Source organism: Pelophylax lessonae (genome assembly GCF_965119305.1).
Source record: "Pelophylax lessonae genome assembly, chromosome: 8".
Lineage (NCBI taxonomy): Eukaryota > Metazoa > Chordata > Amphibia > Anura > Ranidae > Pelophylax > Pelophylax lessonae.
This window is the reverse complement of record NC_138775.1, coordinates 162,980,912-163,006,337: the sequence shown is the minus strand read 5'-3', so window position 1 is coordinate 163,006,337 and position 25,426 is coordinate 162,980,912. Positions and strand designations below refer to the sequence as shown.

Genomic DNA, 25,426 nt, shown 5'->3' with positions numbered 1-25,426 from the left:
TAGGGGGTACTTTCTAACTGTGGGGGGATGTAATTACTGAATGAACACAGAGACCTGTGTTCCTAAATAAGAGGAACACAGGATCCCTGCATTTATTACTGACAGAACAGTGGTCTGCTGTGTTTACAATGGAAGACTGACGCTCTGTCTCCACGTGGAGCGATAGCTGCTGATTGGCTTCCCCCTGTGGCGAATGGGCACGCACAACCCCACTCACGGTTCCACGAAGCGATGTACAGTTACTCCGTTTCGTGGGACAGAGCCAGATCATTTTAACCTTGTATCGGGGGTTTTTAATAGGGCAGCTACCCAACAGTGCTCCCTCTATTTTATGACTTGCATAGGCATTTGAACATAAAAGACCCCATTTGCCACAGATTTCATGCAGAAGAAGCCCCAAGTCGACCCACCTATTGCTGGGGTTTGGGAGATGTGAAATGCCGTAGAAACATAGAGGGCATTAAAAACTGCAAGTGATTCATTGAGTTTGCCTCTTTTTTTTAATCTATATATGTTTTGGGGTTCATGAGTACAGTATAGGTCACCCCCCCCCCTCCAAGCAAAAAAGCTGTTGCTTTTTTTAGGATGGCATTAAGACACTGGGCAAAGGATTATTCAGGAAAATTTGAGGTGGGTGCAGAAGAATTTTACAGAGGTGTGGCAATAAATGGGCATGGCTAACTTACACAATTATGTGGAGCGTGGCTTAATAAAATCTTAACCTACACTCAGTATACACCACACATGTATGTTGCATTCCTTGTACTCACAAAACACTCCTTACACTCCTTGCAGTCTGAATGAGCCATTTGTTTCAACATTTGTAGGTGCCCGGAGCTGTGTGCAGCTAGTCTATGTTAGTAAATGGACATGCAGTGGCTGTATGGACACAACTGCACAGCTGAGTTTGACAGGCTTGCACAGGGGCAAGTGCATGGTCCCACAGTGAGAGTTCAGGGCCGCCCGCCGGCCCCTAAATACCTGTGCAGTTATGCCTGTACAGCTGCTGTATGTCCATTCACTAACATAGACTACCCGCACACAGTTCCAGGCGCCTCAAAATCTGGAAATAAATGGCTAATTGCTGCATGGGATTCAGTACCCAATGCGAATTAAGTCCTTATGGACCAAGCTCCCATGGATCCAAAACCTAGTTTCCAGGCAGAAAATATATCAACTGATGTTCTCGATAGGATCCATTTATTTCACATAAGGAAGTAATTAACTGAAGCCACTAGAAAATCCAATGTTCTGTCAGATCAATGGGCTGCAAATTCAACAAAAAAATGCAATGCCAATGTGACAAAAATGCACTGCAAACATTCAAACGTTTTAGGCAGGTGTAAAGAAATGTTGTAAAGAAAGAATGCATTCAAAAATATAAACTGAATTTTAATTGTTTGTTTTTATCAGTTTACAAAATGCCAAGTGAGCGAACAGAAGAAAAATGTGAATCAAATTAATATTTGGTGTGACTACCCTTTGGCTTCAAACCAGCATTAATTCTTACACTTGCACAGTCAGGGATTTTGTTTAACCAATTATACCAAGAAGGTGCTAATGATAATCAATTTCATATGTAGGTTGAAACACAATCAATAACTGAAACAGAAACAGCTGTGTAGGATGCTTAAAACTGGATGAAGAACAGCCGAACTCTGCTACTAAGGTGGGGTTGTGCAAGACAGTTTCATGCCATAGGTCAAACACCATGGCAAGACTGAGCACAGCAACAAGACACATTGTAGTTATACTGTGTCAGCAAGGTCTCATCTATGCAAAGATTTCAAAGCAGACTGGGGGTTAAAGATGTGCTGTTCAAGCCTCTTTGACGGAGCACTAATAAACAGGCAACATTCAGGACCGTAGACGCAGTGGATGGCCAAGGAAACTTAATGCAGCAGATTTAGGGCACATCATGCTTCTTTTTTTTTTTATCATGCTTACCTAATTTTCAACATCAGAAGAGGTCCAGCAATGCCATCAGAACTGAACAGTTGGAGACCAGTGGGACCCAGGTAGACCCATCTACTGTCTGGAGGAGACGTCTGGCCAGAAGTGGCCTTCATGGAACATTTGCGACCATAAAGCTGTACTTCCAAAGTGGAAACAAGGTGATTCAACTATGCACGAAAACATAGGAACTGGGGTGTACAAAAATGGCAGCAGGTGCTCTGGCATCATGAGTCAAAATATTAAATATTTGGCTGTAGCAGGAGGCAGTTTGCATGCTGGAGGGCTGGAAAGCAGTACAACAATGAGTGTCTGCAGGCAACAGTGAAGCATGGTGGAGGTTCCTTGCAAGTTTGGAGTTGCATTTCTGCAAATAGAGTTGGAGACTTGGTCAGGATCAATGGTATCGATGCTGAGAAAAAGAGGCACATACTTATCCATCATGGTATACCATCAGGGAGGTGTATGATTAGCCCCAAATTTTTTCTGCAGCAGGACAACAACCCCAAACATACAGCCAATGTCCTTAAAGCGGAGTTTCGGCCTCAAAATTAACTTTGGCCCATCCGCTTGCTCTAGGTCACCTGAAAAAGAAATGGATAATGACGATTTTTTTTTGCTTTGCTTACCTTGTTTTTGAAGAAAATATACTTACCTTCCTTCCACTTCCTCCCTCCGCGCCGTCACTTCCTGCTTGCATTGACTCCTGGGAGCTGAACGTCATCACTCCCAGGAATCAATGCGCCTGCACCGGCCCTGCTCGTCACTTCCGATGCAGGCACGTCATTCCCTGCTAAACAGCTTCTGGGCATGCCCCGGAAGTGACGAGCAGGGCCAGTGCAGGGCATTCTGGGACCGAAGAGGACATGGAAGAGGACACCGAAGAGGACGCTCTAGCTTCAGCTGCCCACACCTGAGAGGGCAGCGCTGGACAAAACATTTTCAAGGTAAGTATTTCTTCTAAAAGGTAAATGCAACCTGGGACAGTTCAGAGGCTATCCATTGTGAAATGCACTAACTCTGACTGTCCCAGGGGTATTTTTATCTAAAAAACATTTCTGAGGCCGGAACTCAGCTTTAAGAACTATCTTCAGTGTAAAGAACAAGGAGTCCTGGAAGTAAAGGTTTGGCCTCAACAGAGCCCTGATGTCAACATTATTGTGCCTGTCTTGGATTACATGAAGAGACAGAAGGATTTGAGGCAGCCTATATTCACAGTAGATCAGTGGTTAGTTCTCCAAGATCTTTGGAATGGTGTGCAAGTGTACCTAGAAAAATGTATGCTATTTTGAAGGCAAAGGGTGGTCACACCAAATATTGATTTGATTGGATTTCTTTTCTGTTTATTTATTTTCCATTCTGTTCATTGATAAAAAATAAATTATTAACACTTTTATTTCTAAAGCATTCTTAATTTACAGCATTTTTTCACTGCCTAAAAATTTTGCACGGTAGTGTAAATAAAACACAATACAATGCCATATGTTTTGGAAAAGGCATAATAATGCTGAGCAATGGGACTCAATCCTAGAAACAGAAGGCAGCGCACATAAACTCCTGCCAGGTACACAGGGCTGATGTTGGGAGCTGTATTTGTCATCTTAAAGGACAAGTATTGCCAAAGCTCTTTTGGTTATACTGTACTTCCCCTGTAGATCACAGGGGTGTACTTAGTCCTGCATTCATTGTGACTCGTAAAGCCCGCTGTTGGCTGACAGCACTCCTCTGATTCAGAATCTAAAGGGATATCCACTTTAATTTCAGAATCCACCCAGATGCCCAACCTGCATCTGTCTCAGCCTCTCAACGTGTCTACACATAATGAAACCAGGGGTAGTATTGCGCAACCACTATGCAGAAGGACAGATAAAAGTTGCTGTGTCATTTTTACATTGTATATTATTATATTGTACATGATATACAAATAATAAACCTCTTTCAGTGATAGTTTCACCTACCAGGTTTTATATGTTTCAATTGTTTTAACCCCACCTTGACCACATGATAACAAAGAAGCCAAAGAGCCTTCTAAAGACTCAGTCACACACTGAAAACAGGCCATGTAGTCAAGCACTCCATCCAATGCCAATGCCAATACCACAAGCTCTTCCAGACCACTTCCCCTTTACACCACAAGCAACTTCTTTTCTCATATTAATCTGCCAATAATGGCAGTACTGGCAGTCCTGAGCCCCAGCAGCCTGGGAAAACTGTAGACTTGATGTCGGGAGCTGTGAAATATTCTGCTTACCACAGATAGGTCCCCGACACTACTCTGTCATTGCTTATTAGCTAGGAAAAGTAAATAAATATGGTGCATGGGTGTTGCTAGTATTCTGAAAGACCTTGGGCACCCAGTGGCTCACTAAAGTGGCACTTGTATGTGAATGTCAGAGTTTTACAATGCCTCATGGGACTTGTAGTTCTGCAACAGCTGGAGGGCCGTAGTTTGAAGAACCCTGCGTAAGAGGAACAGATTAAATAGAATGGGATCTATATACATTGCACACATGTCACAGTCCTAGCACCCACATATATGCCTTAATTACTGTGTTAGTCTAACAGACACACATAAACCTTGGCACAAATTATTCTTTCAGGAAGGAAAAGCTTCTTTTTTTCTTTCCTGCACATAGAATTTAGAGAGTGTGCAGTTGCTCCAGAGATTAGTAAATTAGTTAAAGCTGCATTTTGCAAAGAGTACCCAATCTTGTGTAAGGAGAATTAAAAAACAGCATTTTTGCTTGCACATGATTAGGTGATGGAAGTCAGCAGAGATTTTCCTTATTTACTAAGCTCTGGAGCAACTGCACTTGCAGAGTGCAACTGCACTATGCAAAGTGCACAGTCTACTTGCTACACAGACACTGGGAGATAATGGTAGGGGATGAGGTTAGCATGGGTGCCCTGGGGCTCTCACCAGTCCGTGACACCAAGTGTCAGCAATCCACCTCTACTGCCCTAAGTCTCCTTGATTGTAGCTGTGAGACCGGTGCTTATAGATGGATCCAGATCAATCATGGTTCGTATAGGGACTCTAAACGCCCAAAACACATTCCCCTAGTCTGTGGCACAGTTTTCATCCAATCAGGCTGGCAGCGGAACTGACATCATGTAGTGGTGAAGCGCATGGTGTGCTGTGTGGTTTACGTCAGGTGGATCACTGACACTTGGTGCCACGGATTGGTGAGAGCCCCAGGGCACCCACGCTAACCTCATCTCCTACCATTTTCTCTCAGTGTCTGTGTTGCTGATTATATATCCATTAAATGCTTGGTGCTTGAGCAGTTGGGAATGCATAAACCTGGACTATATATTTGACTTGGTTAGTTTAACCTATACAATACTAGGAGACTGTCAAATTCATTATGGGCCCACTGGGTTACTTTAAAACAATCTCCCCATCTGTCCTGGTAATACTAGCACCCATTTACGGATACACGTGGAAAATGAAAATAATGATATTCTCCACATAGAGACATCAGTCATTGGGTCCATCTAATTTTGATACTGGCGACAAGCTTATTTAACTTATCATTGTGCATCTGGAAGCAGTCCGATACCGTCGGGGCAGCTCTGAATGATTACTGCCCTGAATTGCCATTTTTCATCATCTGCTTTCTAGTTGATATTGCCTTGATAAAATATGAGCCATCTAGTCAGTTAGTTGGCATTGTTAGCGCTTGCCTCGGGCCCATGGGGACTGTGTGTAGTGTGACAACGTTGTCTGCTTGTTTTTATTGAAGTTATTGGGGGTTTTATACTTTCCATTTTGTCTCTGATTGGTAGTCATTTTTCAATAAAGGTATTTGTATTAGATACTGTGGTTGGTCCTCCGTTTACAACCGACTTTTTCAGGATGACTCGGCCCCCCTGAGTTTCTCTTTTAGACTGTTCAGGTGTTCACTAGTTGTGGAGGTACCCAGTCCATTTTGGACAAATCGGTACTATTACTTTTCTCACTTCCTTTTCCACAGTCCAACGTGGGTTTAGGCTGCAGCGGTTTTATTGATTCTTTGTAGGCTACCTGCCTACAGGCAGTTTGCTCCACAAAAAATATTACAGTATACTGCTCCACCACAAATATTACAGTATACTGCTCCACCACAAACATTACAGTATGCTGCTCCACCACAAACATTACAGTATGCTCCATCACAAATATTACAACGTGCTGCTCCACAAACATTACATTATGCTTCACTGAGCACAATCCACAGTATACTTACATTAAAGTTAAATAGTGTCCAGACAGGCTGGTGTGGAGCATGCATAGAGGAAGTGCCTGTTTACTGTTTGTGAGAGCACATGTACACATAGGGGCGGACTTGGGGGCAGGAGCGCCGCTTACATCAGGAGCCGGGTCTGCCTGCAAGCATGGCAGTCAGGAGAAGCAGGCTGCAAACTATGAATCTCTTGGTGCCCAGGGTGGCTGCTGATGGGGGTGCTTTGAGAACTTTTGGGGGATGCTAAAGCACACCCAAGCTGGCGCTGCCCCTAGGTGAAATCTACAAAGTACAACAACACCAAACTCACATTATTATATTATTTTTTTATATTTGATATAAATAATACATTTATTTTTTAACTTAGCCAGAATGTGAATTTGCATAAATATATTTTACAGGGTTACTTTGATGGCATTTTGAGGTTATTACCCTATGAAATACATGTTAAGTATATTACTCTATGAAATATCAAAGTTTATATAACTTTTTTGTGTTTCACAGCACCATGTATTCCTACAAATATAAGAGCGCAGTTTCAATGTGGAACCAACATGGCGTCTTTATTATGGGATCCTTCCCAAGGAGCTACTTCATATGTGGCTCAAGTGACTGGTGCAAATGGTTGGAATGGCGTGTGTTCATCAAATAGCACAACGTGTGATATTTATGCCTTGGAGTGTGGACAAGTGTACAGCGTATCGCTAATAGCATTTAACTCAGACTGTAACAGCATGTCCAATGCTACTGATATTTACAGTGGTAAGAGCCGCTAGATAAATAGTATATTATTGTTACTACATGCCATGTAAATCTTTAAGAAAAAAGATAATTTCGAAAACAATTTTTAAACATTTGTCAATCATTAAATGCCTAGCATTCTGGATTGATCTTATTTTGTTTTTTCATCTCTGAAAACACATTAGGATTGTGTGAAATTACTCAGTACTGAGAATGTACACCACTAAGTGTACTAACCACCTTCTGAGAATGCTAGCTGACTGGCTGTCTCTGGCTTCAATACTTTCTGAGACACCAACCTGGAGCAAGCATGCACATCAGTAAAATCAGAGCAAAATCGGGTTATTATATTTACTTCCAGAGCCCTGGAAGACTGCTCACCACACTTGTATAAAGTACTTCGAAACCCATACTTGAGTAAAAGTATAAGTGCTCGATCAAAAAGTGACTTGAGTAGAAGTGGAAGTGCTCTATCAAAAAGTGACTTGAGTAGAAGTACTAAAGTATTCAACATTTTTTGTACTTAAGTATTGCAAGTAGTTTTTTAAAAAAATGTTGCTACTCAAGTACTGAAAGTAAAAGTACCAGTAGTTTTTTTTTTTTTAAATTGCTACTCAAGTACTGAAAGTAAAAGTACAAGTACTGTGTTATGTAGTTATTAAAGAAAGAAGTCAAAAGTTTGTACATCATATTGTTTTTTATTATTTCAAATGATTAACCTAAAGGACAATCACAATTCCTTTGGCTGTAACTTTTTGTAAACAAAAACAGATAAAGTATGTCCCTCCCTTCCCCCTTTAAAGCATCCCTCCTTCTCTTCCCCGCATGTTTTTTTCCCCCACAGTTTATTGGTGCACAAAATCATATATAAACCAATGTGATATACAACAATATATTCCAATAATACAATAAAGGAAGAGTGTATGAAATCAAAGTCAATAAAAAGTCCATATATATATATATAATGCCATAATACCATATATATATGTGACAAAACAAGATGAATATATTTTCAAAGGTGCAGGAATCAAACAGGTGCTATTCCAAATAATAGGTTCAGACTCCCACCACCTTGTGGATTTCCCCCTTACACGGCGGATGAACGTAAGTGCAAAATAATATCCAAATAGACTCTTTCAGTGAAACAAAACTGGAAAACCTGTGCTCTCAACTTCCAGTGAAAAAAGCAAAATCAGCCTCTTACCAGAAAAAAGGTCTATGTACACTTATGACTCTACTTGGTTGAGGGAGGTTCTCTTTCCCCTTAACAGCAGATATGTAGACCATTTTATTTATACATACAGTAGCATTTAATTTCGTATGCGCTGATTTACACATGACATTATACACATTTTTTTGAACTTCATGAAACCTGCCTACTGTTCTGGCAGTGGTAATTTTTATAATTGTAACGAGTAACTATGCAGCACAAAAAAAAAATAATGGAGTAGAAGTATTGAAATCATCGAAAAAATGTAGTGAAGTAAAAGTGGAAGTAGGAGAAAAAAATTCTACTCCAGAAAAGTACAGATACCGCCTTTTGGTACTTAAGTATAGTAGTGAAGTAGTTCTACTTAGTTACTATACATCTCTGCTGCTCACAAATGGTTAATTTGAGAAATCCCCACATGTCTGATGTGTGACATCCTGTCCTAATGTGTGACATCCGGTCCTGATGTGTGACATCCTGTCCTGATGTGTAGCAACCACAGAACATCTTTCAGTGATCTGCCCTATACTAAATTAAAACTAACATATGTTCTATGGGATACTTTGCTTTACACAGCTAAACATTCTTGATTTGCTTGCCCCATGAACATCACTGAGGATATTTCCAATATACTGCAAATCACAGTATATGGGAGTAAAGGGAGCACATTGCTTGAGCTGCAACCAATCTTTATTGTCAAAAATCAAGGTTAAAAGGGAACTTTACCCAAAACAACTTGATAAAAATATGTTCTTTAGCATGGAACATACATTCTACATTAATAATTAATTTACCAACATTAGTGTGTGCTGTAAATTACCTCCAGCATTGCTCCTGCTTCTTCTTGCTGGAGGCTGACATTTTGCTGTAGCCCAGAGCCCCTAAAAAGCAGTAAATCATGAAGTGGAAATAAACCCATCAATGTAATGATTTCAAAAAACAAATACATTCCAGGAATGCCAGGATTGCCAACTGTCACATTTACTTGTGTCCTCAAGCAGGCTGTCAAGCCATCAAATGGCTGGTGTCATAACTGATCACATGTGCAGCACCATGGCAGTTGCAGATCATACAGAAGCAGTTTCCTTGGCTATAAAGCAGTAGTTCTCAACTCCTGTCCCCAGGATGCAATAACAGGCCAATTTTTAAGTAATACCTTGGGGAGATGCAGACTAGAATACTGCAATCACTGAGTAGCAAATGACATCACCGGTGATGTATTTCAGTTATCTTGCATACCTGACCTGTTAGTGGGTCCTGAGAACAGGAGTTGAGGACCACTGCTGTAAAGGATAAGAGGGTTTATTCCGATCTCAGTGGATTGGCCTCTACAAACTCGGCAGTGCCTAAAAATGCCTAAAAATGGAGAGCAACTGAGCATGTGCAGAGCAGGGTAAGGCAGTGTATTACTGGAATTTAAACAGTATAGACACTTAGGGTCCATTCACACTAGCGCGACTTGTCAAGCGACTTGGTCGCCTGACAAGTCGCGGTCGGTCGCTCGCCATTGAATAGTACAGGACCCGTTCTAATAGGAGCGACACAAGTCGCTCCGACTTAGAAAAAGGGTCCTGTACTACTTTGGGGCGACCTGGAGGCGACTTGCATTGACTTCAATTATATGAAGTCCCTCCAAGTCGCGCCAGCAAGTCGTGTCGCGCCAGTGTGAATGGACCCTTACTTTTAATGTTTTACATAGCTATATCTGCAAAAGCGGCCAGCCTGAAGTGATCTAGCGGGACTTCATTTTTGGACTAAAGTTCCAATTTAAGAATAACATTATCTATGTGGTGCTGCTCAGTGTCTGAGTGGCCTAGAGGTTCTCCCATGGACCCAGGGAGGAGCTTGCACAAGAATATTGTAGCCCTCTTGGTGAAGAGGCGGAAGACCACAGAGAAAGATTTGTAGACCCTTATTGTTGCTTGTAGTCCAGCCCAGCGAACCTGTTTGACCGCAATACAGTGCTCAATTTTTCCTGTTACAGTAAAGAAAGTTCAGTAATTTTGTCCATTTCTCTGTGGGACAGATTTACCTTTATGCCTCGTACACACGTACCGATCGTCGGCCGAACGATCGGCCGTCTTTTGTCCGAGGGCTGTCGTGTCTGTTGAAAAGTGCAAAAGACTGCACACGAATTTTGTTGGCCAACAACAGCCGACTGCAGAAGTGATTTCATGTGATGGTTAACTTTCCCTGTGTTTTTTCTTTTCTGAGCATGCCCAGTCTTGCAAATCTGTTGTCTGTCGGCCGAAATCTGTACTGACTGGCGAACAATCGGCCGTTCTGGTGTCGGCATACAAAAATTTTAATGCTTGCACAACAGATTCTGTTCGGCCGAAAGTGCGCTGTCGGCTGTCGGAAGCATCATACTAACAAGCCTACAATCGGCCGATCGGTCGTCGGCCAAATCTTTTCGGCCGACAATCTGCACGTGTACAGGGCATTACTTTCTGTCCAATTTACAGCTATCTCTAAGACAGACAGTGAGATTTACTGAAACTGCTGCAAACAGAATTTGGTGCAGCTGTGCATAGAAGCCAATCAGCTTCCAGGTTTTATTCTCAAAGGTTAATTGCTTAATTGAACAAACTGAAGTTTGAAGCTGATTGGTTCACACAGAATCTGGTGCAGCTTTGCATAGTAACCAATTTTAGTAAATCTCCACCATAGTGAGGGGTAATGTCCCAAACAGGCACACAAACCACAATAGAAAACCTGCCATACTGCACCCCCCCCCCCCCCCCCAAAAAAAACAAAAAAAAACTTTTTGTTCTGTAATCACACCATCAGATAACATTTTGTGTCTTTTTATTCTCTAGCTCCCTGTATTCCACAAAATGTGAGAACAGAGGTTATCTGTGGAAAAAATATAACAGATGTGTCATGGGACAGAACACCAGGAGCCAGGAACTACACAGCAACTGTGCGAGATGTTCATGGAAATAACTATGCTTGCAGTACAGGGGAAACCACATGTAGAATTGAATCTCTAGGATGTGGTGAGACCTATCATGTTATAGTGACTGCACACGGGGAACAGTGTGACAGTGAAAGTACCACTGTTGAATTCCGCACAGGTATGTCCATTAGTATAGTCCTTGTACATCAGATTTCCACAGTAAGGCTACATTATATCAGTAGACTAGGGATGGATAGATAAACAGCATTGTGGTCCATTTGGAACAAACCAGACCCTATTTCGGATCACTGAATATAAATGTAATGATTAAATTCTGTGACACAGCACAATAAGTAATTAATAATATATTTAATGTAATTTATTATTCATAATTAAATTTTAATATTTTTATTTATAATTTAATTTTATATAATTTATTAAATGTATAATTTATTATTATTATTACACAGGATTTATATTGTGCCAACAGTTTGCGCAGCACTTTACAACATAGTAACATAGTAGTTAAGGTTGAATAAAGACAATAGTCCATCCAGTTCAACCTGTGTAGGTGTGTGTGGACGTATTCATTTCCCATATCCCTGAATGTTTTTATCCTTGAGATGTACGTCCAAGAGTCTTTTAAAAGTAGCCATACTCCCCGCAGTAACTACCATCTGTGGTAGAGAATTCCACAGTCTTGAAGCCCTTACTGTAAAGAACCCACTGCGTAGTCTGCGGTTAAATCGCTTTTCCTCTAATTGCATTGTATGGCCTCGTGTCTTCATACATTCTTTGCGACTGAATCGTTTTTTTTCTATGTTGATATCATCTTTGAGAATAAATGAAGCGCTTGTAAGCGCTCTTCATAATTAAGGTCCTCCAATCCCCTAATCAGTTTAGTTGCCCTTCTCTAGACTCTTTCCAGCTCCAACACATCACTTCTGAGGATTGGCGACCAGAACTGGACAGAATACTCCAGATGCGGTCGGACCAGAGTTTTATAAAGTGGCAGAATTATAGTTTTATCTCTGGAAAACATCCCCTTCCTTATGCATGCAATATTCTGCCGGCTTTGGCAGCTGCAGCTTGATATTGCATGCTATTGTTAAAGAGGAAGTAAACCCTCCTCTGCAACTTTTACCTATAGGTAAGCCTATGATAAGGCTTACCTATAGGTACTGTAAATATCTCCTAAACATGTACCGTTTAGGAGATATTTACCTTACATGCAGCCAGTGAATCAGATGGCCGGATGCCACGATCCCGGAAGACGGGCGACTGAACATGTCGCCCGTCATACAGGTAAGCGGGCGGCACGGCGTGGGTTCGTTCTAAGGTAAGTATTTCATAATGAGCTGGTATGCGATGCATACTAGCTCATTATGTGTTTGTCTTACAGGTTGGAAAAAAAAAATTATGGGTTTACAACCTCTTTAAGTCTATCTTCTACTAAGACTCCCAGATCTTTCTCCATTTTTGATTCCCCCAGAGGTTCCCCCCCTAAATTCCCCCAGAGGTTCCCCCCCTAACATGAGAGCAGACAGTACAGTTACAATACAATTAAATACAGGAGGAGTCAAAGGGTCCTGCTTGTTAGAGCTTACAATCTTAGGCTGGGTTCACACATGTTGCGGCCGCGGGTCACAGCATGGGGTCCGGAGCGTCCTTGTTCACCGATTCAGGTGTTAATCAGGTTTGAAATTCTGCCTGAATTCACACCTGATTTGGAGCCAAAGACACACAGCACCCTTTCCAAATGCAGACTGCGGCCGTCCCGGAGGTGTGTGAACCAGCTCCATCGAAGGCCGGGCACACTCTCCTTTCATGCGAATTGGATGCGGGTAAACCCACATCCAATTCACATAAGTGTGAACCCAGCCGAAAAGTAATAATGTGAAGTGTATATAAAGCCAAACCCTTTCAGTTTTGGATAGAATACAAAAGTGTTCAACCCCTAACAGGTCTTTTTGATTTCTGTGTCTCACTTGGGGGATTTCCTATCAGGTTTTGTCCTGGAGAAAAGTAATTATATGTCTCCACCGAATGATTTATCTCACTTCTTATTCGGGTGATAACTCTAAAATTTTGGATTTCTCTTACTTTCTCTCATGGTGACAATGATCACCAGGACAAATAGAGGGGTGAATCTCTCCAGTGGGGACACAGACTTCAGTTATAACTTTTCAGAGGGTCTAACCCTTCCCTGCTCTATTCTGAAAGGAATATTTAGCTGTCTCAGACACGTGAAATTTCTGTTGCACCCAATTAAAACCTAAAATCAGGACGTGAAACAAATTATTTGTTAGAATAACACAACCACTTGGACCATGCTCAAATTTATATGCTTATTGACCTCTGTCCGTGAATTTAGTGGTAATAAATTAAAAAGTGCCAACTATCTATTTCTGTGAAAAACAATAAACAGTTTGGAATTAAAAAACATACATTTAGCAAACGGGCTATTTCAGCTACTTTAGTACGTTTCTTACAGTGTTTCCTTTTGTAGCTCTGAATAGGATCAGCAGTGCTGTTTCACCTGCCAGGAGAGTTGGCATCCTATTTTGTAAGTGAGTTTCAAAAAACGATTAGATGGGCACCTTAAAGACCACAACATACAGGGGTATACAATGCACGGTTAACAGCAAACACACACACACATCATAGGTTGAACTGGATGGACTGATGTCTTTTTTCAACCTCACAAACTATATAACTATGTAAGTGAAATTACAGGACTATGCACACAAAGTTCTGTGTTTTTGTAAACATAGAACTCTGGGATTGGACACAGCCTATTAGCTGATTTCAACCAAAATCATTGGCTGAAATCTGCTGCCAAAATCATTCTGTGTCCAATCACAGCAAGAGTTGGCAGGGGGCAAGCCCTGAACTTGGAAAACAGGTAGCGATGTACAGATACGTTCTCTGGCCTGCATGTGCTATTCCCCCACAGTAAAACTACTGTGTGTGTGTGGGGGAGGGGGTGGCAAGTAGTTAAGAAAATGATTTGTATAAATAATTTGTGTTCATCAAAAGAGTGTCACAATGTAGGTAAATAGCAAGGACAGCATTTGTGGATAACATGAAGCTGCTTTAAGCATTAAATGATGATATTTTAATTTTTTTTCATACTAGCTCCCGCTCCCACCCTTTGGTCAAAATTGTAATGAAAATTAAAAAAATACAAGGATGAGGGCTGCTATCCAAGACTTAGACTGGGAGGAAATATTGGCACCGATGAACACAGAACAGAAATGGGAATTCTTCAAAAAGACTGCATGTGAACTCACTGCAAAGTATATTCCCATGGGCAATAAGTTTAAAAGGTTAAAAATAAAACCTATGTGGCTCACGGCCAAAGTTAAAAAAAACAATAAATCATAAGAAAAGAGCTTTTAAAAAATATAAAAATGAAGGAACGCAATCATAGTTTAAATGTTACAAAGAGTATACCAGAATACGTAAAAAGGAAATAAAGAACGCAAAAATTAAAAACGAACGTCAGATTGCAAAGGATAGTAGGATAAACCCCCAAAAATTCTTTAATTATTTTAATAGTTAAAAAAGTCAGATCTAAGCATGTAGGCCCTTTACAAGATAATCTAGAGTGGGTGACTGGGGACAATGAGAAGGAAAATGTATTATATACCTTCTTCAGCTCTGCATATACAAAGGAGCATGGGGGAGCTCATGGCTATAATGTCGATGGTATTGACACAGCCCAAAATGATCCACAATGGCTCAGAAATTATATGGCCCAGTAATATTTGGACACAATAAATATGGATAAAGAACCTGGACCAGATGGCATCCACCCACGGATCCTAAAAGACTTGAGCTCTGTCATTTCAAAGCCTTTGTTTCTAATTTTTAGAGACTCTTTAATGACTGGAATAGTACCACTGGATTGGCGTAAGGCCAATGTGGAGCCTTTATTTTAAAAAGGGACCAAAGTCTTTAACAAGTAACTATAGACCTGTTAGGTTAACTTCTATAGTTGGGAAGATTCTAAAGCCACTGTTGTGGGTTGTAAAGCCACTTTGTTATGATCACAAAATCCCTTCTGTTTAATAACGATATTTGCCCCACTGTATGTGTTTTATAAAAAATATGCCAATTTCTACCTTATTTCAGAGTGCCACCCAGTGCTCACGTGACTGCTCACTGCTCTCCCCTCCCAGTCTGACAGTTACAGCGGGAGGGGCGGGGCCAAGACATCAGCCGGGAGGAGAGCAGCGAGCAGTCATGTGGGTGCCGGAAGGCGCTCTGAAATAAGGTAGAAATCCACATATTTTTTATAAAACACGTACAGTGGGACACATTTTGTTATTTAACACAGAGGAATGTATGATCATGATACAATTACAATAGCAGCAGGAAGGGGCGGGCAGGGAGCAGAGCGGCACTGACACAGCTGACAGGCAGGGGGGGGGGGGGGTTGGGGGGAGAAAAGGACAGAGGAGAGCTGCGGATGACAGAGGCATACCACGGTGTCAGGGCTCAGCAGCCATGATAAACCATGGTCAGTTTACAGGGGGGGGAGGCAAAACCAGGCAGGATTAACTAGGTATTTTATATTATACAGGGGGCCAAACTACACAGCACAAGCACTGTGCTGTTATTCATGCTTTAAAGGCAAGGATAGTTTTTTTTTTTTTTTTTGGGGGGGGGGGTTACAAACACTTTAATGAAAGAACGCATAGATAAGTTCTTGCTTGAAAAAAATATTTTAAGCAACAAGCACCATGAATTCATGAAAGACAGAAGTTTTCAGACAAATCTGATTTATTTTAAGTAAAGTAAATCCTCCTTCATGTGCCTTGGACAGAAGGGTGGCTATGAATGTGGTATACTTGAATTTTGCAAAAGCATTCCTCACACACGGCTAATGTGTAAGGTTAAGTCTAAAGGTCTGGAAAATTCCATTTGTAAATGGATAGGAAACTGGGTAAAAAACCGAATTCAGAGAGTAGTGGTTAATGATTCATACTCTGAAAAATCTAAGGTTATTAGTGGTATACCCCAAGGTTCAGTGTTGGGACACTTACTTTTTTAATAGCTTTATAAATTAGGGTCTGGGATTAAAAGTACAATTTCAGTGTTTGTAGATGACACCAAGCATTGCATTGAAATAACATCCTTACATGATGTCTCCAACTTACAAGCCGACCTCAATGCACTGTTTAATTGTGGCAAATGAAGTTTAATGTTGATAAATGTGAAGCTGTGAACTTTGAGGGTTAGGAATATGCATGCATCATACATACTAGGAGGAGTACAACTGGGGGAATCAATGCTGTAGAAGGATAACTTAATAATAGTATGCAATGCCAAGCTGCAGTTTCCAAAGCAAACAAAGCCATTTCTTGTATTAAGAAAGGCATGGATTCCAGGAAGAGAGAGATATAATTTTGCCCCTGTACAAAAAATTAGTAAGACCTCATCTGGAATATGCAGTTCAGTTTGGGCACCAGTTCACAAAAAGGGTATCGGGGAACTGGAGAAAGTGCAGAGAAGGCCACCAAACTGATAAGAGGCACAAAGGAGCTCAACTATAAGAAAGATTGCAGGAACTAAATTCATTTTCTCTTGAGAAGAGGAGAATAAGAGGGGATACGATCAACGTGTATAAATACATAAGTGGTCCATATAGTGAACTTGGTGTTGAGTTATTCACTTTAAGGTCATCACAGAGGACTTTAAATCTGGAGGAAAAGAGATTTCATCTCCAATTACAGAAAAGTTTCTTCACAGTAAGAGCTGTGAAAATGTGGAATAGACTCCCTCCAGAGCTGGTTCTGGAAAAAAATCACATGTACCTAAGTATTCACAGCCTTTGCCATGACACTTAAAATTGAGCTCAGGTGCATCCTGATTCCACTCACCCTCCTTGAGATGCTTCTACAACTTGATTGGAATCCACCTGTGGTAAATTCAGTTGATTGGACGTGATTTGGAAAGGAACACACCTGTATATATAAGGTCCCACAGTTACCAGTGCATGTCAGAGCACAAACCAAGCCATAAAGTCCAAAGAATTGTCTGTAGACCTCTGAGACAGGACTGTATCTAGGCACAGATCTGAGGAAAGATAGAGAAAAAAGTCTGCAGCATTGAAGGTCCCAATGAGCACAGTGGCCTCTATCATCCCTAAATGGAAGAAGTGTGGAAGCACCAAAACTCTTCATAGAGCTGGCTGCCCGGTCAAACTGAGAAGGGCCTTAGGTCAGGTAGGTGGCCAAGAACCCAATGGTCACTCTGACAGAGCTCCACGTTTCTCTGTGGAGAGAGGAGAACCTTCAAAATATACAACCATCTCTGCAGCACTCCACCAATCAGGCCTGTATGGTAGAGTGGCCAGACGGAAGCCACTCCTCAGTAAAAGGCACATGACAGCCCATCTGGAGTTTGCCAAAAGGCACCTGAAAGACTCTCAGACCATGAGAAACAAAATTGTCTGGCCTGATGAAACAAAGACGGAACTCTTTGGCCTGAATGGCAAGCGTCATGTCTGGAGGAAACCAGGCACAGCTCATTACCTGGCCAATACCATCCCTACAGTGAAGCATGTTGGTGGAACATCATGCTGTGGGGATGTTTTTCAGCGGCAGGAACTGGGAGACTAGTCAGGATCGAGGTAAAGATGAATGCAGCAATGTACAGAGACATCCTTGATGAAAACCTGCTGCAGGACGCTCTGCACCTCAGACTGGGGTGGAGGTTCATCTTGCAACAGGACAACGACCCTAAGCACACAGCCAAGGTAACAAAGGAGTGGAGATGGAACAAATCTGTGAATGTCCTTGAGTGGCCCAGCCAGAGCCCAGACTTGAACCTGGATCAATATCTCTGGAGAGATCTGAAAACGGCTGTGCACCGGCGCTCCCCATCCAATCTGATAGAGCTTGAGAGGTCCTGCAAAGAAGAATGGAAAAAAATGCCCAAAAATAGGTGTGCAAGCTTGTAGCATCATACTATAAAAAATGTTAAGGCTGTAATTGGTGTCAAAGGTGCTTCAACAAAGTATTGAGGAAAGGCTGTAAATACTGTACTATACTGTATGTATATGTGATTTTTTTCATTTTTTTATAAATTTGCAAAGATTTCAAACAAACTTCTTTCACGTTGTCATTATGGAGTATTGTTTGTAGAATTTCAAGGAAAATAATTAATTTGATTCATTTTTGAATAAGGCTATAACATAACAAAATGTGTAAAAAGTTAAGCTCTGTGAATACTTTTAGGATGCACTTTAACTATGTAACATGTACCACATTATTGATTCTGCCTCATAATGACTGAACATTGTTCTGCGCTCTCTGTCCCACCCTTTCTAAACTTTTTTGTACTCAAGAGGAACCATAGAAATACTGTATTTTTCAGGATTTAGGGAATCCCTGCTAAAATGAAAGTATACGTGAACCCTCACCTTGTAAAACAACCCATTCAGTTTAAAATAGAAGTGACAGGCAAAATATTTGTTTGTATATACAGCTACAAGAAAAAGTATGTTAACCCTTTGGAATGATATGGATTTCTGCACAAATTGGTCATAAAATGTGATCTGATCATCATCTAAGTTACAACAATAAACAATCACAGTCTGCTTAAACTAATAACACACAAAGAATGAAATGTTGGCATGTTTTTATTGAACACACCATGTAAACATTCACAGTGCAGGTGGAAAAAGTATGTGAACCCCTAGACTAATGACATCTCCAAGAGCTAATTGGAGTAAGATATCAGCCAACTGGAGTCCAATCAATGAGATGAGATTGGAGGTGTTGGTTACAGCTGCCCTGCCCTATAAAAAAACACACACCAGTTCTGGGTTTGCTTTTCACAAGAAACATTGCCTGATGTGAATGATGCCTCGCACAAAAGAGCTCTCAGAAGACCTATGATTAAGAATTGTTGACTTGCATAAAGCTGGAAAGGGTTATAAAAGTATCTCTAAAAGCCTTGCTGTTCATCAGTCCACGGTAAGACAAATTGTCTATAAGTGGAGAAAGTTCAGCACTGCTGCTAGTCTCCCTAGGAGCGGCCGCCCTGTAAACATGACTGTAAGAGCACAGCGCAGACTGCTCAATGAGGTGAAGAAGAATCCTAGAGTGTCAGCTAAAGACTTACAAAAGTCACTGGCAAATGCTAACACCCCTGTTAGCGGATCTACAATACGTAAAACACTAAACAAGAATGGATTTCATGGGAGGATACCACAGAGGAAGCCACTGCTGTCCAAACAAAACATTGCTGCATGTTTACAGTTTGCACAAGAGCACCTGGATGTTCCACAGCAGTACTGGCAAAATATTCTGTGGACAGATGAAACCAAAGTTGAGTTGTTTGGAAGAAACACACACCACTATGTGTGTCGAAAAAGAGGCACAGCACTCCAACATCAAAACCTCATCCCAACTGTAAGATATGGTGGTGGGGGCATCATGGTTTGGGGCTGCTTTGCTGCGTCAGGGCCTGGACGGATTGCTATCATCGAAGGAAAAATGAATTCCCAAGTTTATCAAGACATTTTGCAGGAGAACTTAAGGCCATCTGTCTACTAGCTGAAGCTCAACAGAAGATGGGTGTTGCAACAGGACAATGACCCAAAGCATAGAAGTAAATCAACAACAGAATGGCTTAAACAGAAGAAAATACACCTTCTGAAGTGGCCCAGTCAGAGTCCTGACCTCAACCCGATTGAGATGCTGTGGCATGACCTCAAGAAAGCGATTCACACCAGACATCCCAAGAATATTGCTGAACTGAAACAGTTCTGTAAAGAGGAATGGTCAAGAATTACTCCTAACCGTTGTGCACGTCTGATCTGCAACTACAGGAAACGTTTGGTTGAAGTTATTGCTGCCAAAGGAGGTTCAACCAGTTATTAAATCCAAGGGTTCACATACTTTTTCCACCTGCACTGTGAATGTTTACATGGTGTGTTCATTAAAAACATGGCAACATTTCATTCTTTGTGTGTTATTAGTTTAAGCAGACTGTGATTGTCTATTGTTGTGACTTAGATGATGATCAGATCACATTTTATGACCAGAAATCCATATCATTCCAAAGGATTCACATACTTTATCTTGCAGCTGTATATATAAAAACATTATAATACCCTTTTTTTCCTCTCTTTTTTTAATAAGTGATCACATAATCTTTGATCTCAAGAGCAGTATATTGATCTTCCCAGTGAATGGTTGTGCGGGGGTGGGGGGGGGGCATCAGCACGTTTTGTCATTGGAGGATAGGCAGGCTGTTCTCCCAGCACAGCCAGAAAACTGACCACAGAGGAATGGATGAGCTCTCATGGCTAACGTGGTGGTCAGTTTGAAATGGGAACCAGTAGAACCCCTCACATTTTTGTAAATATTTTATTATATTTTTTCATGTGACAACACTGAAGAAATGTGAGTACTCTCCTAAGTGAAAATGTCTAAATTGGGCCCAAAGTGTCAATATTTTGTGTGGCCACCATTACTTTCCAGAACTGCCTTAACCCTCTTGGGCATGGAGTTCACCAGAGCCTCACAGGTTGCCACGGGAGTCCTATTCTACTCCTCCATGACGACATCACAGGGCTGGTGGATGTTAGAGAACTTGCGCTCCTCCACCTTCCATTTGAGGATGCCCCACAGATGCTCATGCTCAGCACTCATGCAGCCCCAGACCATGACACCTCCACCACCATGCTTGCCTGCAGGCAAGACACACTTGTACTCCTCACCTGGTTGCTGCCACCCGCTTGACACCATCTAAACCAAATAAGTTTATCTTGGTCTCATCAGACCAAAGGACATGGTTCCAGTAATCCATGTCCTTAGTCTGTTTGTCTTCAGCAAACTGTTTGCAAGCTTTCTTGTGCATCATCTTTAGAGGAGGCTTCCTTCTGGGACGACAGCCATGCAGAACAATTTGATGCAGTGCACAGCGTATGGTCTAAACACTGACAGGCCTACCCCTCACCCCTTCAACCTCTGCAGCAATGCTGGCAGTACTCATACCTCTATTTCCCAAAGACAATTTTGGATATGACGCTGAGCACGTGCACTCAACCTCTTTGGTCGACCATGACGAGGCCTGTTCTGAGTGGAACCTGTCCTGTTAAACCACTGTATTGTCTTAGCCACAGTGCTTCAGCTCAGTTTCAGGGTCTTGGCACTCTTCTTTTAGCCTAGGCCATCTACATATAGAGCAACTATTATTTTTTTCCAGATCCTCAGATAGTTCTTTGTCATGAGGTGTCATGTTGAGCTTCCAGTGACCAGTATGAGAGAGTGAGAGCGATAACACCAAATTTAACACACCTGCTCCCTATTCACATCTGAGACCTTGTAACACTAACGAGTCACATGACACCAGGGAGGGAAAATGGCCAATTGAGCCCAATTTGGACATTTTCACTTAGGGGTGTACTCACTTTTGTTGCCAGCGGTTTAAACATTATTGGCTGTGTGCTGAGTTTTTTGGAGGGGACAGCAAATTTACACTGTTATACAAGCTGTACACTCACTACTTTACATTGTAGCAAAGTGTAATTTCTTCAGTGCTGTCACATGAAAAAAATATAATAAAATATTTACAAAAATGTAAGGGGTGTACTCACTTTTGTGAGATACTGTACATGTAACAACAGACACATATCAGGAATATGAAATTTTGGGGTAACATATTGTTTAACCACTTCCTGTCAAGCCCATGTGATAAATGGACCGACAAGAGTAGCGCTGATGTGTGTGGACATTCCCGTACATCCTCCAACATCAGATGTTCATGCGCAGCTTCTAGAGTGAGCCTGGTGATCGCTGTGACCCTCAGACACAGAGAATCACATGACCGTGTGTAGGATATAGTGTGTGTGTGTGTGTGTGTGTGTGTGTGTGTGTGTGTGTGTGTGTGTGTGTGTGTGTGTGTAGCATTTGTATAAAAGAAAAAAGAAAACATGATTCCCTCTACCCCCCTGAGCATGTACTGCTCTCTCTATTGATCAGTGATAATGGCTGCTACACTGATGACACTGTAGAAGCAACTACCTCTGATCAGTAGTAGCCATAGCTGTACAATGTCAACATAGTGAAATTGCGCTTGCTATGGTGCCAGTGTGCAAAAAAAATGCATGTGTATATATATATATATATATATATATATATATATATACCATATGTGACGGGAGTCACTTTGGTTGGGGGGCCCATGGAACCCAGCTTACCTTAGAGAGGTTGGGAAATCCCTGTCTCAGCTCCCCAGGTCCCTCTTATGTGTAAGTCATCCTGTGTCTCTTAGGGGCACAGGGTGACTGAGAAAATAATGGACAACTACTTAATGGACATTGAGAATATGGTTTGGATTACTTCAAATGGAACAGTAATATTTATCCACAATACTGTATATCTGAAGAAATGTGAATTACATGGGTAATTGTTAATGGGAACATATATTGTCTCTGCTAGTACACACTTGTGGGATGTGTTTATACTTGTAATAATGTGTCCTTTGTATTCACTGTTGTAGGGACCGAATGGTCTAGTCATCCAGGCTGGTTTAAGTGTTGAGTTAATTAGCATGTTAATTATAACATTGTCTAGGTGTGGATTCCCATCCACACATTGTTTCTGTCCAGATGGCTAGTTATTTAGCTCAGGTTAATTATGTTTCTGGTTACAGTTTGTATTGTTAGAGTAATATGATCAGGAGGGGATGTCCTCCTTTGTGGTATATATTATGTGTGAGTTTGTTCAGTAAACGGTTCCAGATCCTTTACAAGCTATTCTTGACTAGCCTTGTATATTGCGGCTAAAATATCTGATATCTATGTTCAAGACTGGAGGATGCGGTATACTGACGGAAGCACACAAGCGCACTGTGGTGTAATGGATGTAATACTGGTTATATTAGTGAAATGCCTATTTCACCTTATGGTGCATACCTTATGTATATATGTATATATGTTACTGCTGAGATTTACTACCTTACTCAAAATGCAATTAGATCACCCCTCCTTTCGGAGAAGCAAGATGGCACCCAACGTGGGGCCCGAACCCACGACCCTGAGATTAAGAGTCTCATGCTCTACACCTGTGTCACACCGTATATGTCTGTGTCACACAGTTTTTACATACTGTCATCAGAGCAAGTGCAGTATGGTGACATTGTACTGCTGTGGTGTTGATTAGAGTTAATTGCTGGGTACACTGATATGCACTGTCATTAGAGCAACCCCAGCCATTGTACATGATCACCTCCACAGCAGTGCAGTGTCCCCAAGATCAGTGCAGCCAGCCACCACCACATCAGTCCCAGTATTACCATAAGACCTTGTTCACATGTGTGGTGCTCTCTGAAGAGCAATCCATGTTGGGATCGCTCTTCAGATAGCATTTGACAGGCAGTAAGGATCCATTGTATCACCTTCTCTCCACCTGCTTTAACCCCTTTGACACCGCACAAGTGCCCCCATTCACTTGAAGGACTCACGATTTGCCAGTAGTTAGGAAATTAGATGCATAATTAATACTCCTTGGAAGCTCAAAGGTGCTCCTTGGATTTTGGGCCCTCTATGTGTCTAGACTGTAAAAAAATATCACACATGTAGTATCTCTATACTCGGGAGGGGTAGCAGAATGTGTTTTGGGATGAATTTATAAGTATGCCTATGCAATGTGTGAGAAATAACTTTTTAAATGCAAAGAAAGAAAAAAAAAAAACAAATGTAGCAGAATAAATTTGTCCTAAAAATGCATTTCAGTATTTTTCCTTTTTATAGTATGAAGTAAAAACCCAGTGGTGGTTAAATACCACCAAAAGAAAGCTACATCTGTCTAAAAAAAAATATCTAAAATTAATTTGTGTACAGTGTTGCATGACTGAGTAATTGTCATTTAAAGTGTGACAATGCAGAAAACTAAAAAATGGCCTGGACTGGTGGAGGTTGAAACAGTCCAGGCTTAAAGTGGTTAATTTATCAGGGGCCAATGGCAATAATACCACTTATTTGTAGCAATTATTAACGAAGGAGCCATTAAAAATTTGCCCAGATTCCTCCCCAGTGTATTACCCCGAACCCATATTTTTGAAGAACTTGGATAGGGTTAAGGGAATTGAGTGGGATACTCCAGAAACAGAACTATGTACAGATTTGAGGGGACCCCTTGATAACCTCCCATTGAACAAAACACATCAGGGCGGAGATTCTGGTGCTGACGTCACACTGCTGTGCAATCCCGGGTCGGCAGTGGCTTTTCATGTGAGTTTTACTAGTTTAACTTTTCTGGATTGTATGTTGCCTTTACATGTTTGGCAATAAAACCTACCTCACTATTTGAATTTTCTTTGGGCTCCTGGTGAGTTTAATTTTACCCTTAGCTGGAGTACATTAGGAGATACTATTGGAATAACTTCCCGCACTTGTTCCTCTGAGATTTCCATTTATACTTAGGCGCATATGCTGCTGTAATAGTAGCCATTTGCTCTGAGTTTTGCATTCACTTAATGTTGGTGGCTGGTCACTGGGGAACTTTCGGAGAAGCATTTTTTTATTAACACGTTGCTGCATATACAGTGTCCTTATCACTGATCATACACATTGTGGTACCTTTGGACTTGTGTTCTTTCATTTTGCACTACTAGTTTTTATGCTCCACTTGTTTTTTTTTATTATTTATTGTACAATTAGGCGCTACACTATTATTTTACACTTATTTGAGATTTTTTTTATACCTATTGTGTCAGTACCCTCACGTTTATATTTATATTTACGTCACAGTGCAGATAATATCACCCATATTACTAAGCTGACCTAATTAATCAGCTGCACTGGTTTCAGTTAGCTCATCTAGATTTACCTAACACAATAATTACAGCCACACTGATTACAATGAGGCAGGCTAAATTTCCAAAACACACCCATCTCCACAGTGAGCCAGCACTAAATCTAACTATCCCTAGCACCTATCTAGGAGGGTGCTACACATTGATGATATGGGAATAATGTTTCCTTTGCATTGGTGGTTAGAATGCCACCCTTGCAGGCAGATTAAAAGATTATTGGTGTCATGCCACTGGCTTTTTCAAGTGGGTTAAGACCCAAAACTATGCAGGCACCTTCAGATGGGAGATCAATCAACCACAGGATGACTGCTCTAACCTCTATATCTTTCTTCTTGCATTCATCCATATTTTCTCAGACTGGAAAGGATAGGGCATGGGTTAAAACGGGGTAATTTCTGTGCTTTACTGATGAATTGTGATAAATATGCTCTTAGGTGTGATGATGTCTTCCATAATGATCCTGGCTGCTCATACAAAAGGAGCACCCTGACCAGAAACATTCCCTGAAACTCATAGACACTTATTAGGAATCTTTCACCCTTCCATGCAACAAATGGA

General features: G+C 41.2%; 1 protein-coding gene across 1 annotated transcript in view; it reads left to right on the top strand.

Moving 5' to 3' along the window:
- Window positions 1–25,426, top strand: part of LOC309561928 (uncharacterized protein) — a gene marked incomplete at its 5' end in the record, with an annotated part of 144,672 nt that overhangs the window by 77,651 nt on the left and 41,595 nt on the right. The window contains 2 exon segments of the mRNA XM_082266008.1: window positions 6,684–6,941; window positions 10,950–11,207. Of these exon segments, the coding sequence (XP_082122134.1) occupies window positions 6,684–6,941; window positions 10,950–11,207 (516 nt within the window).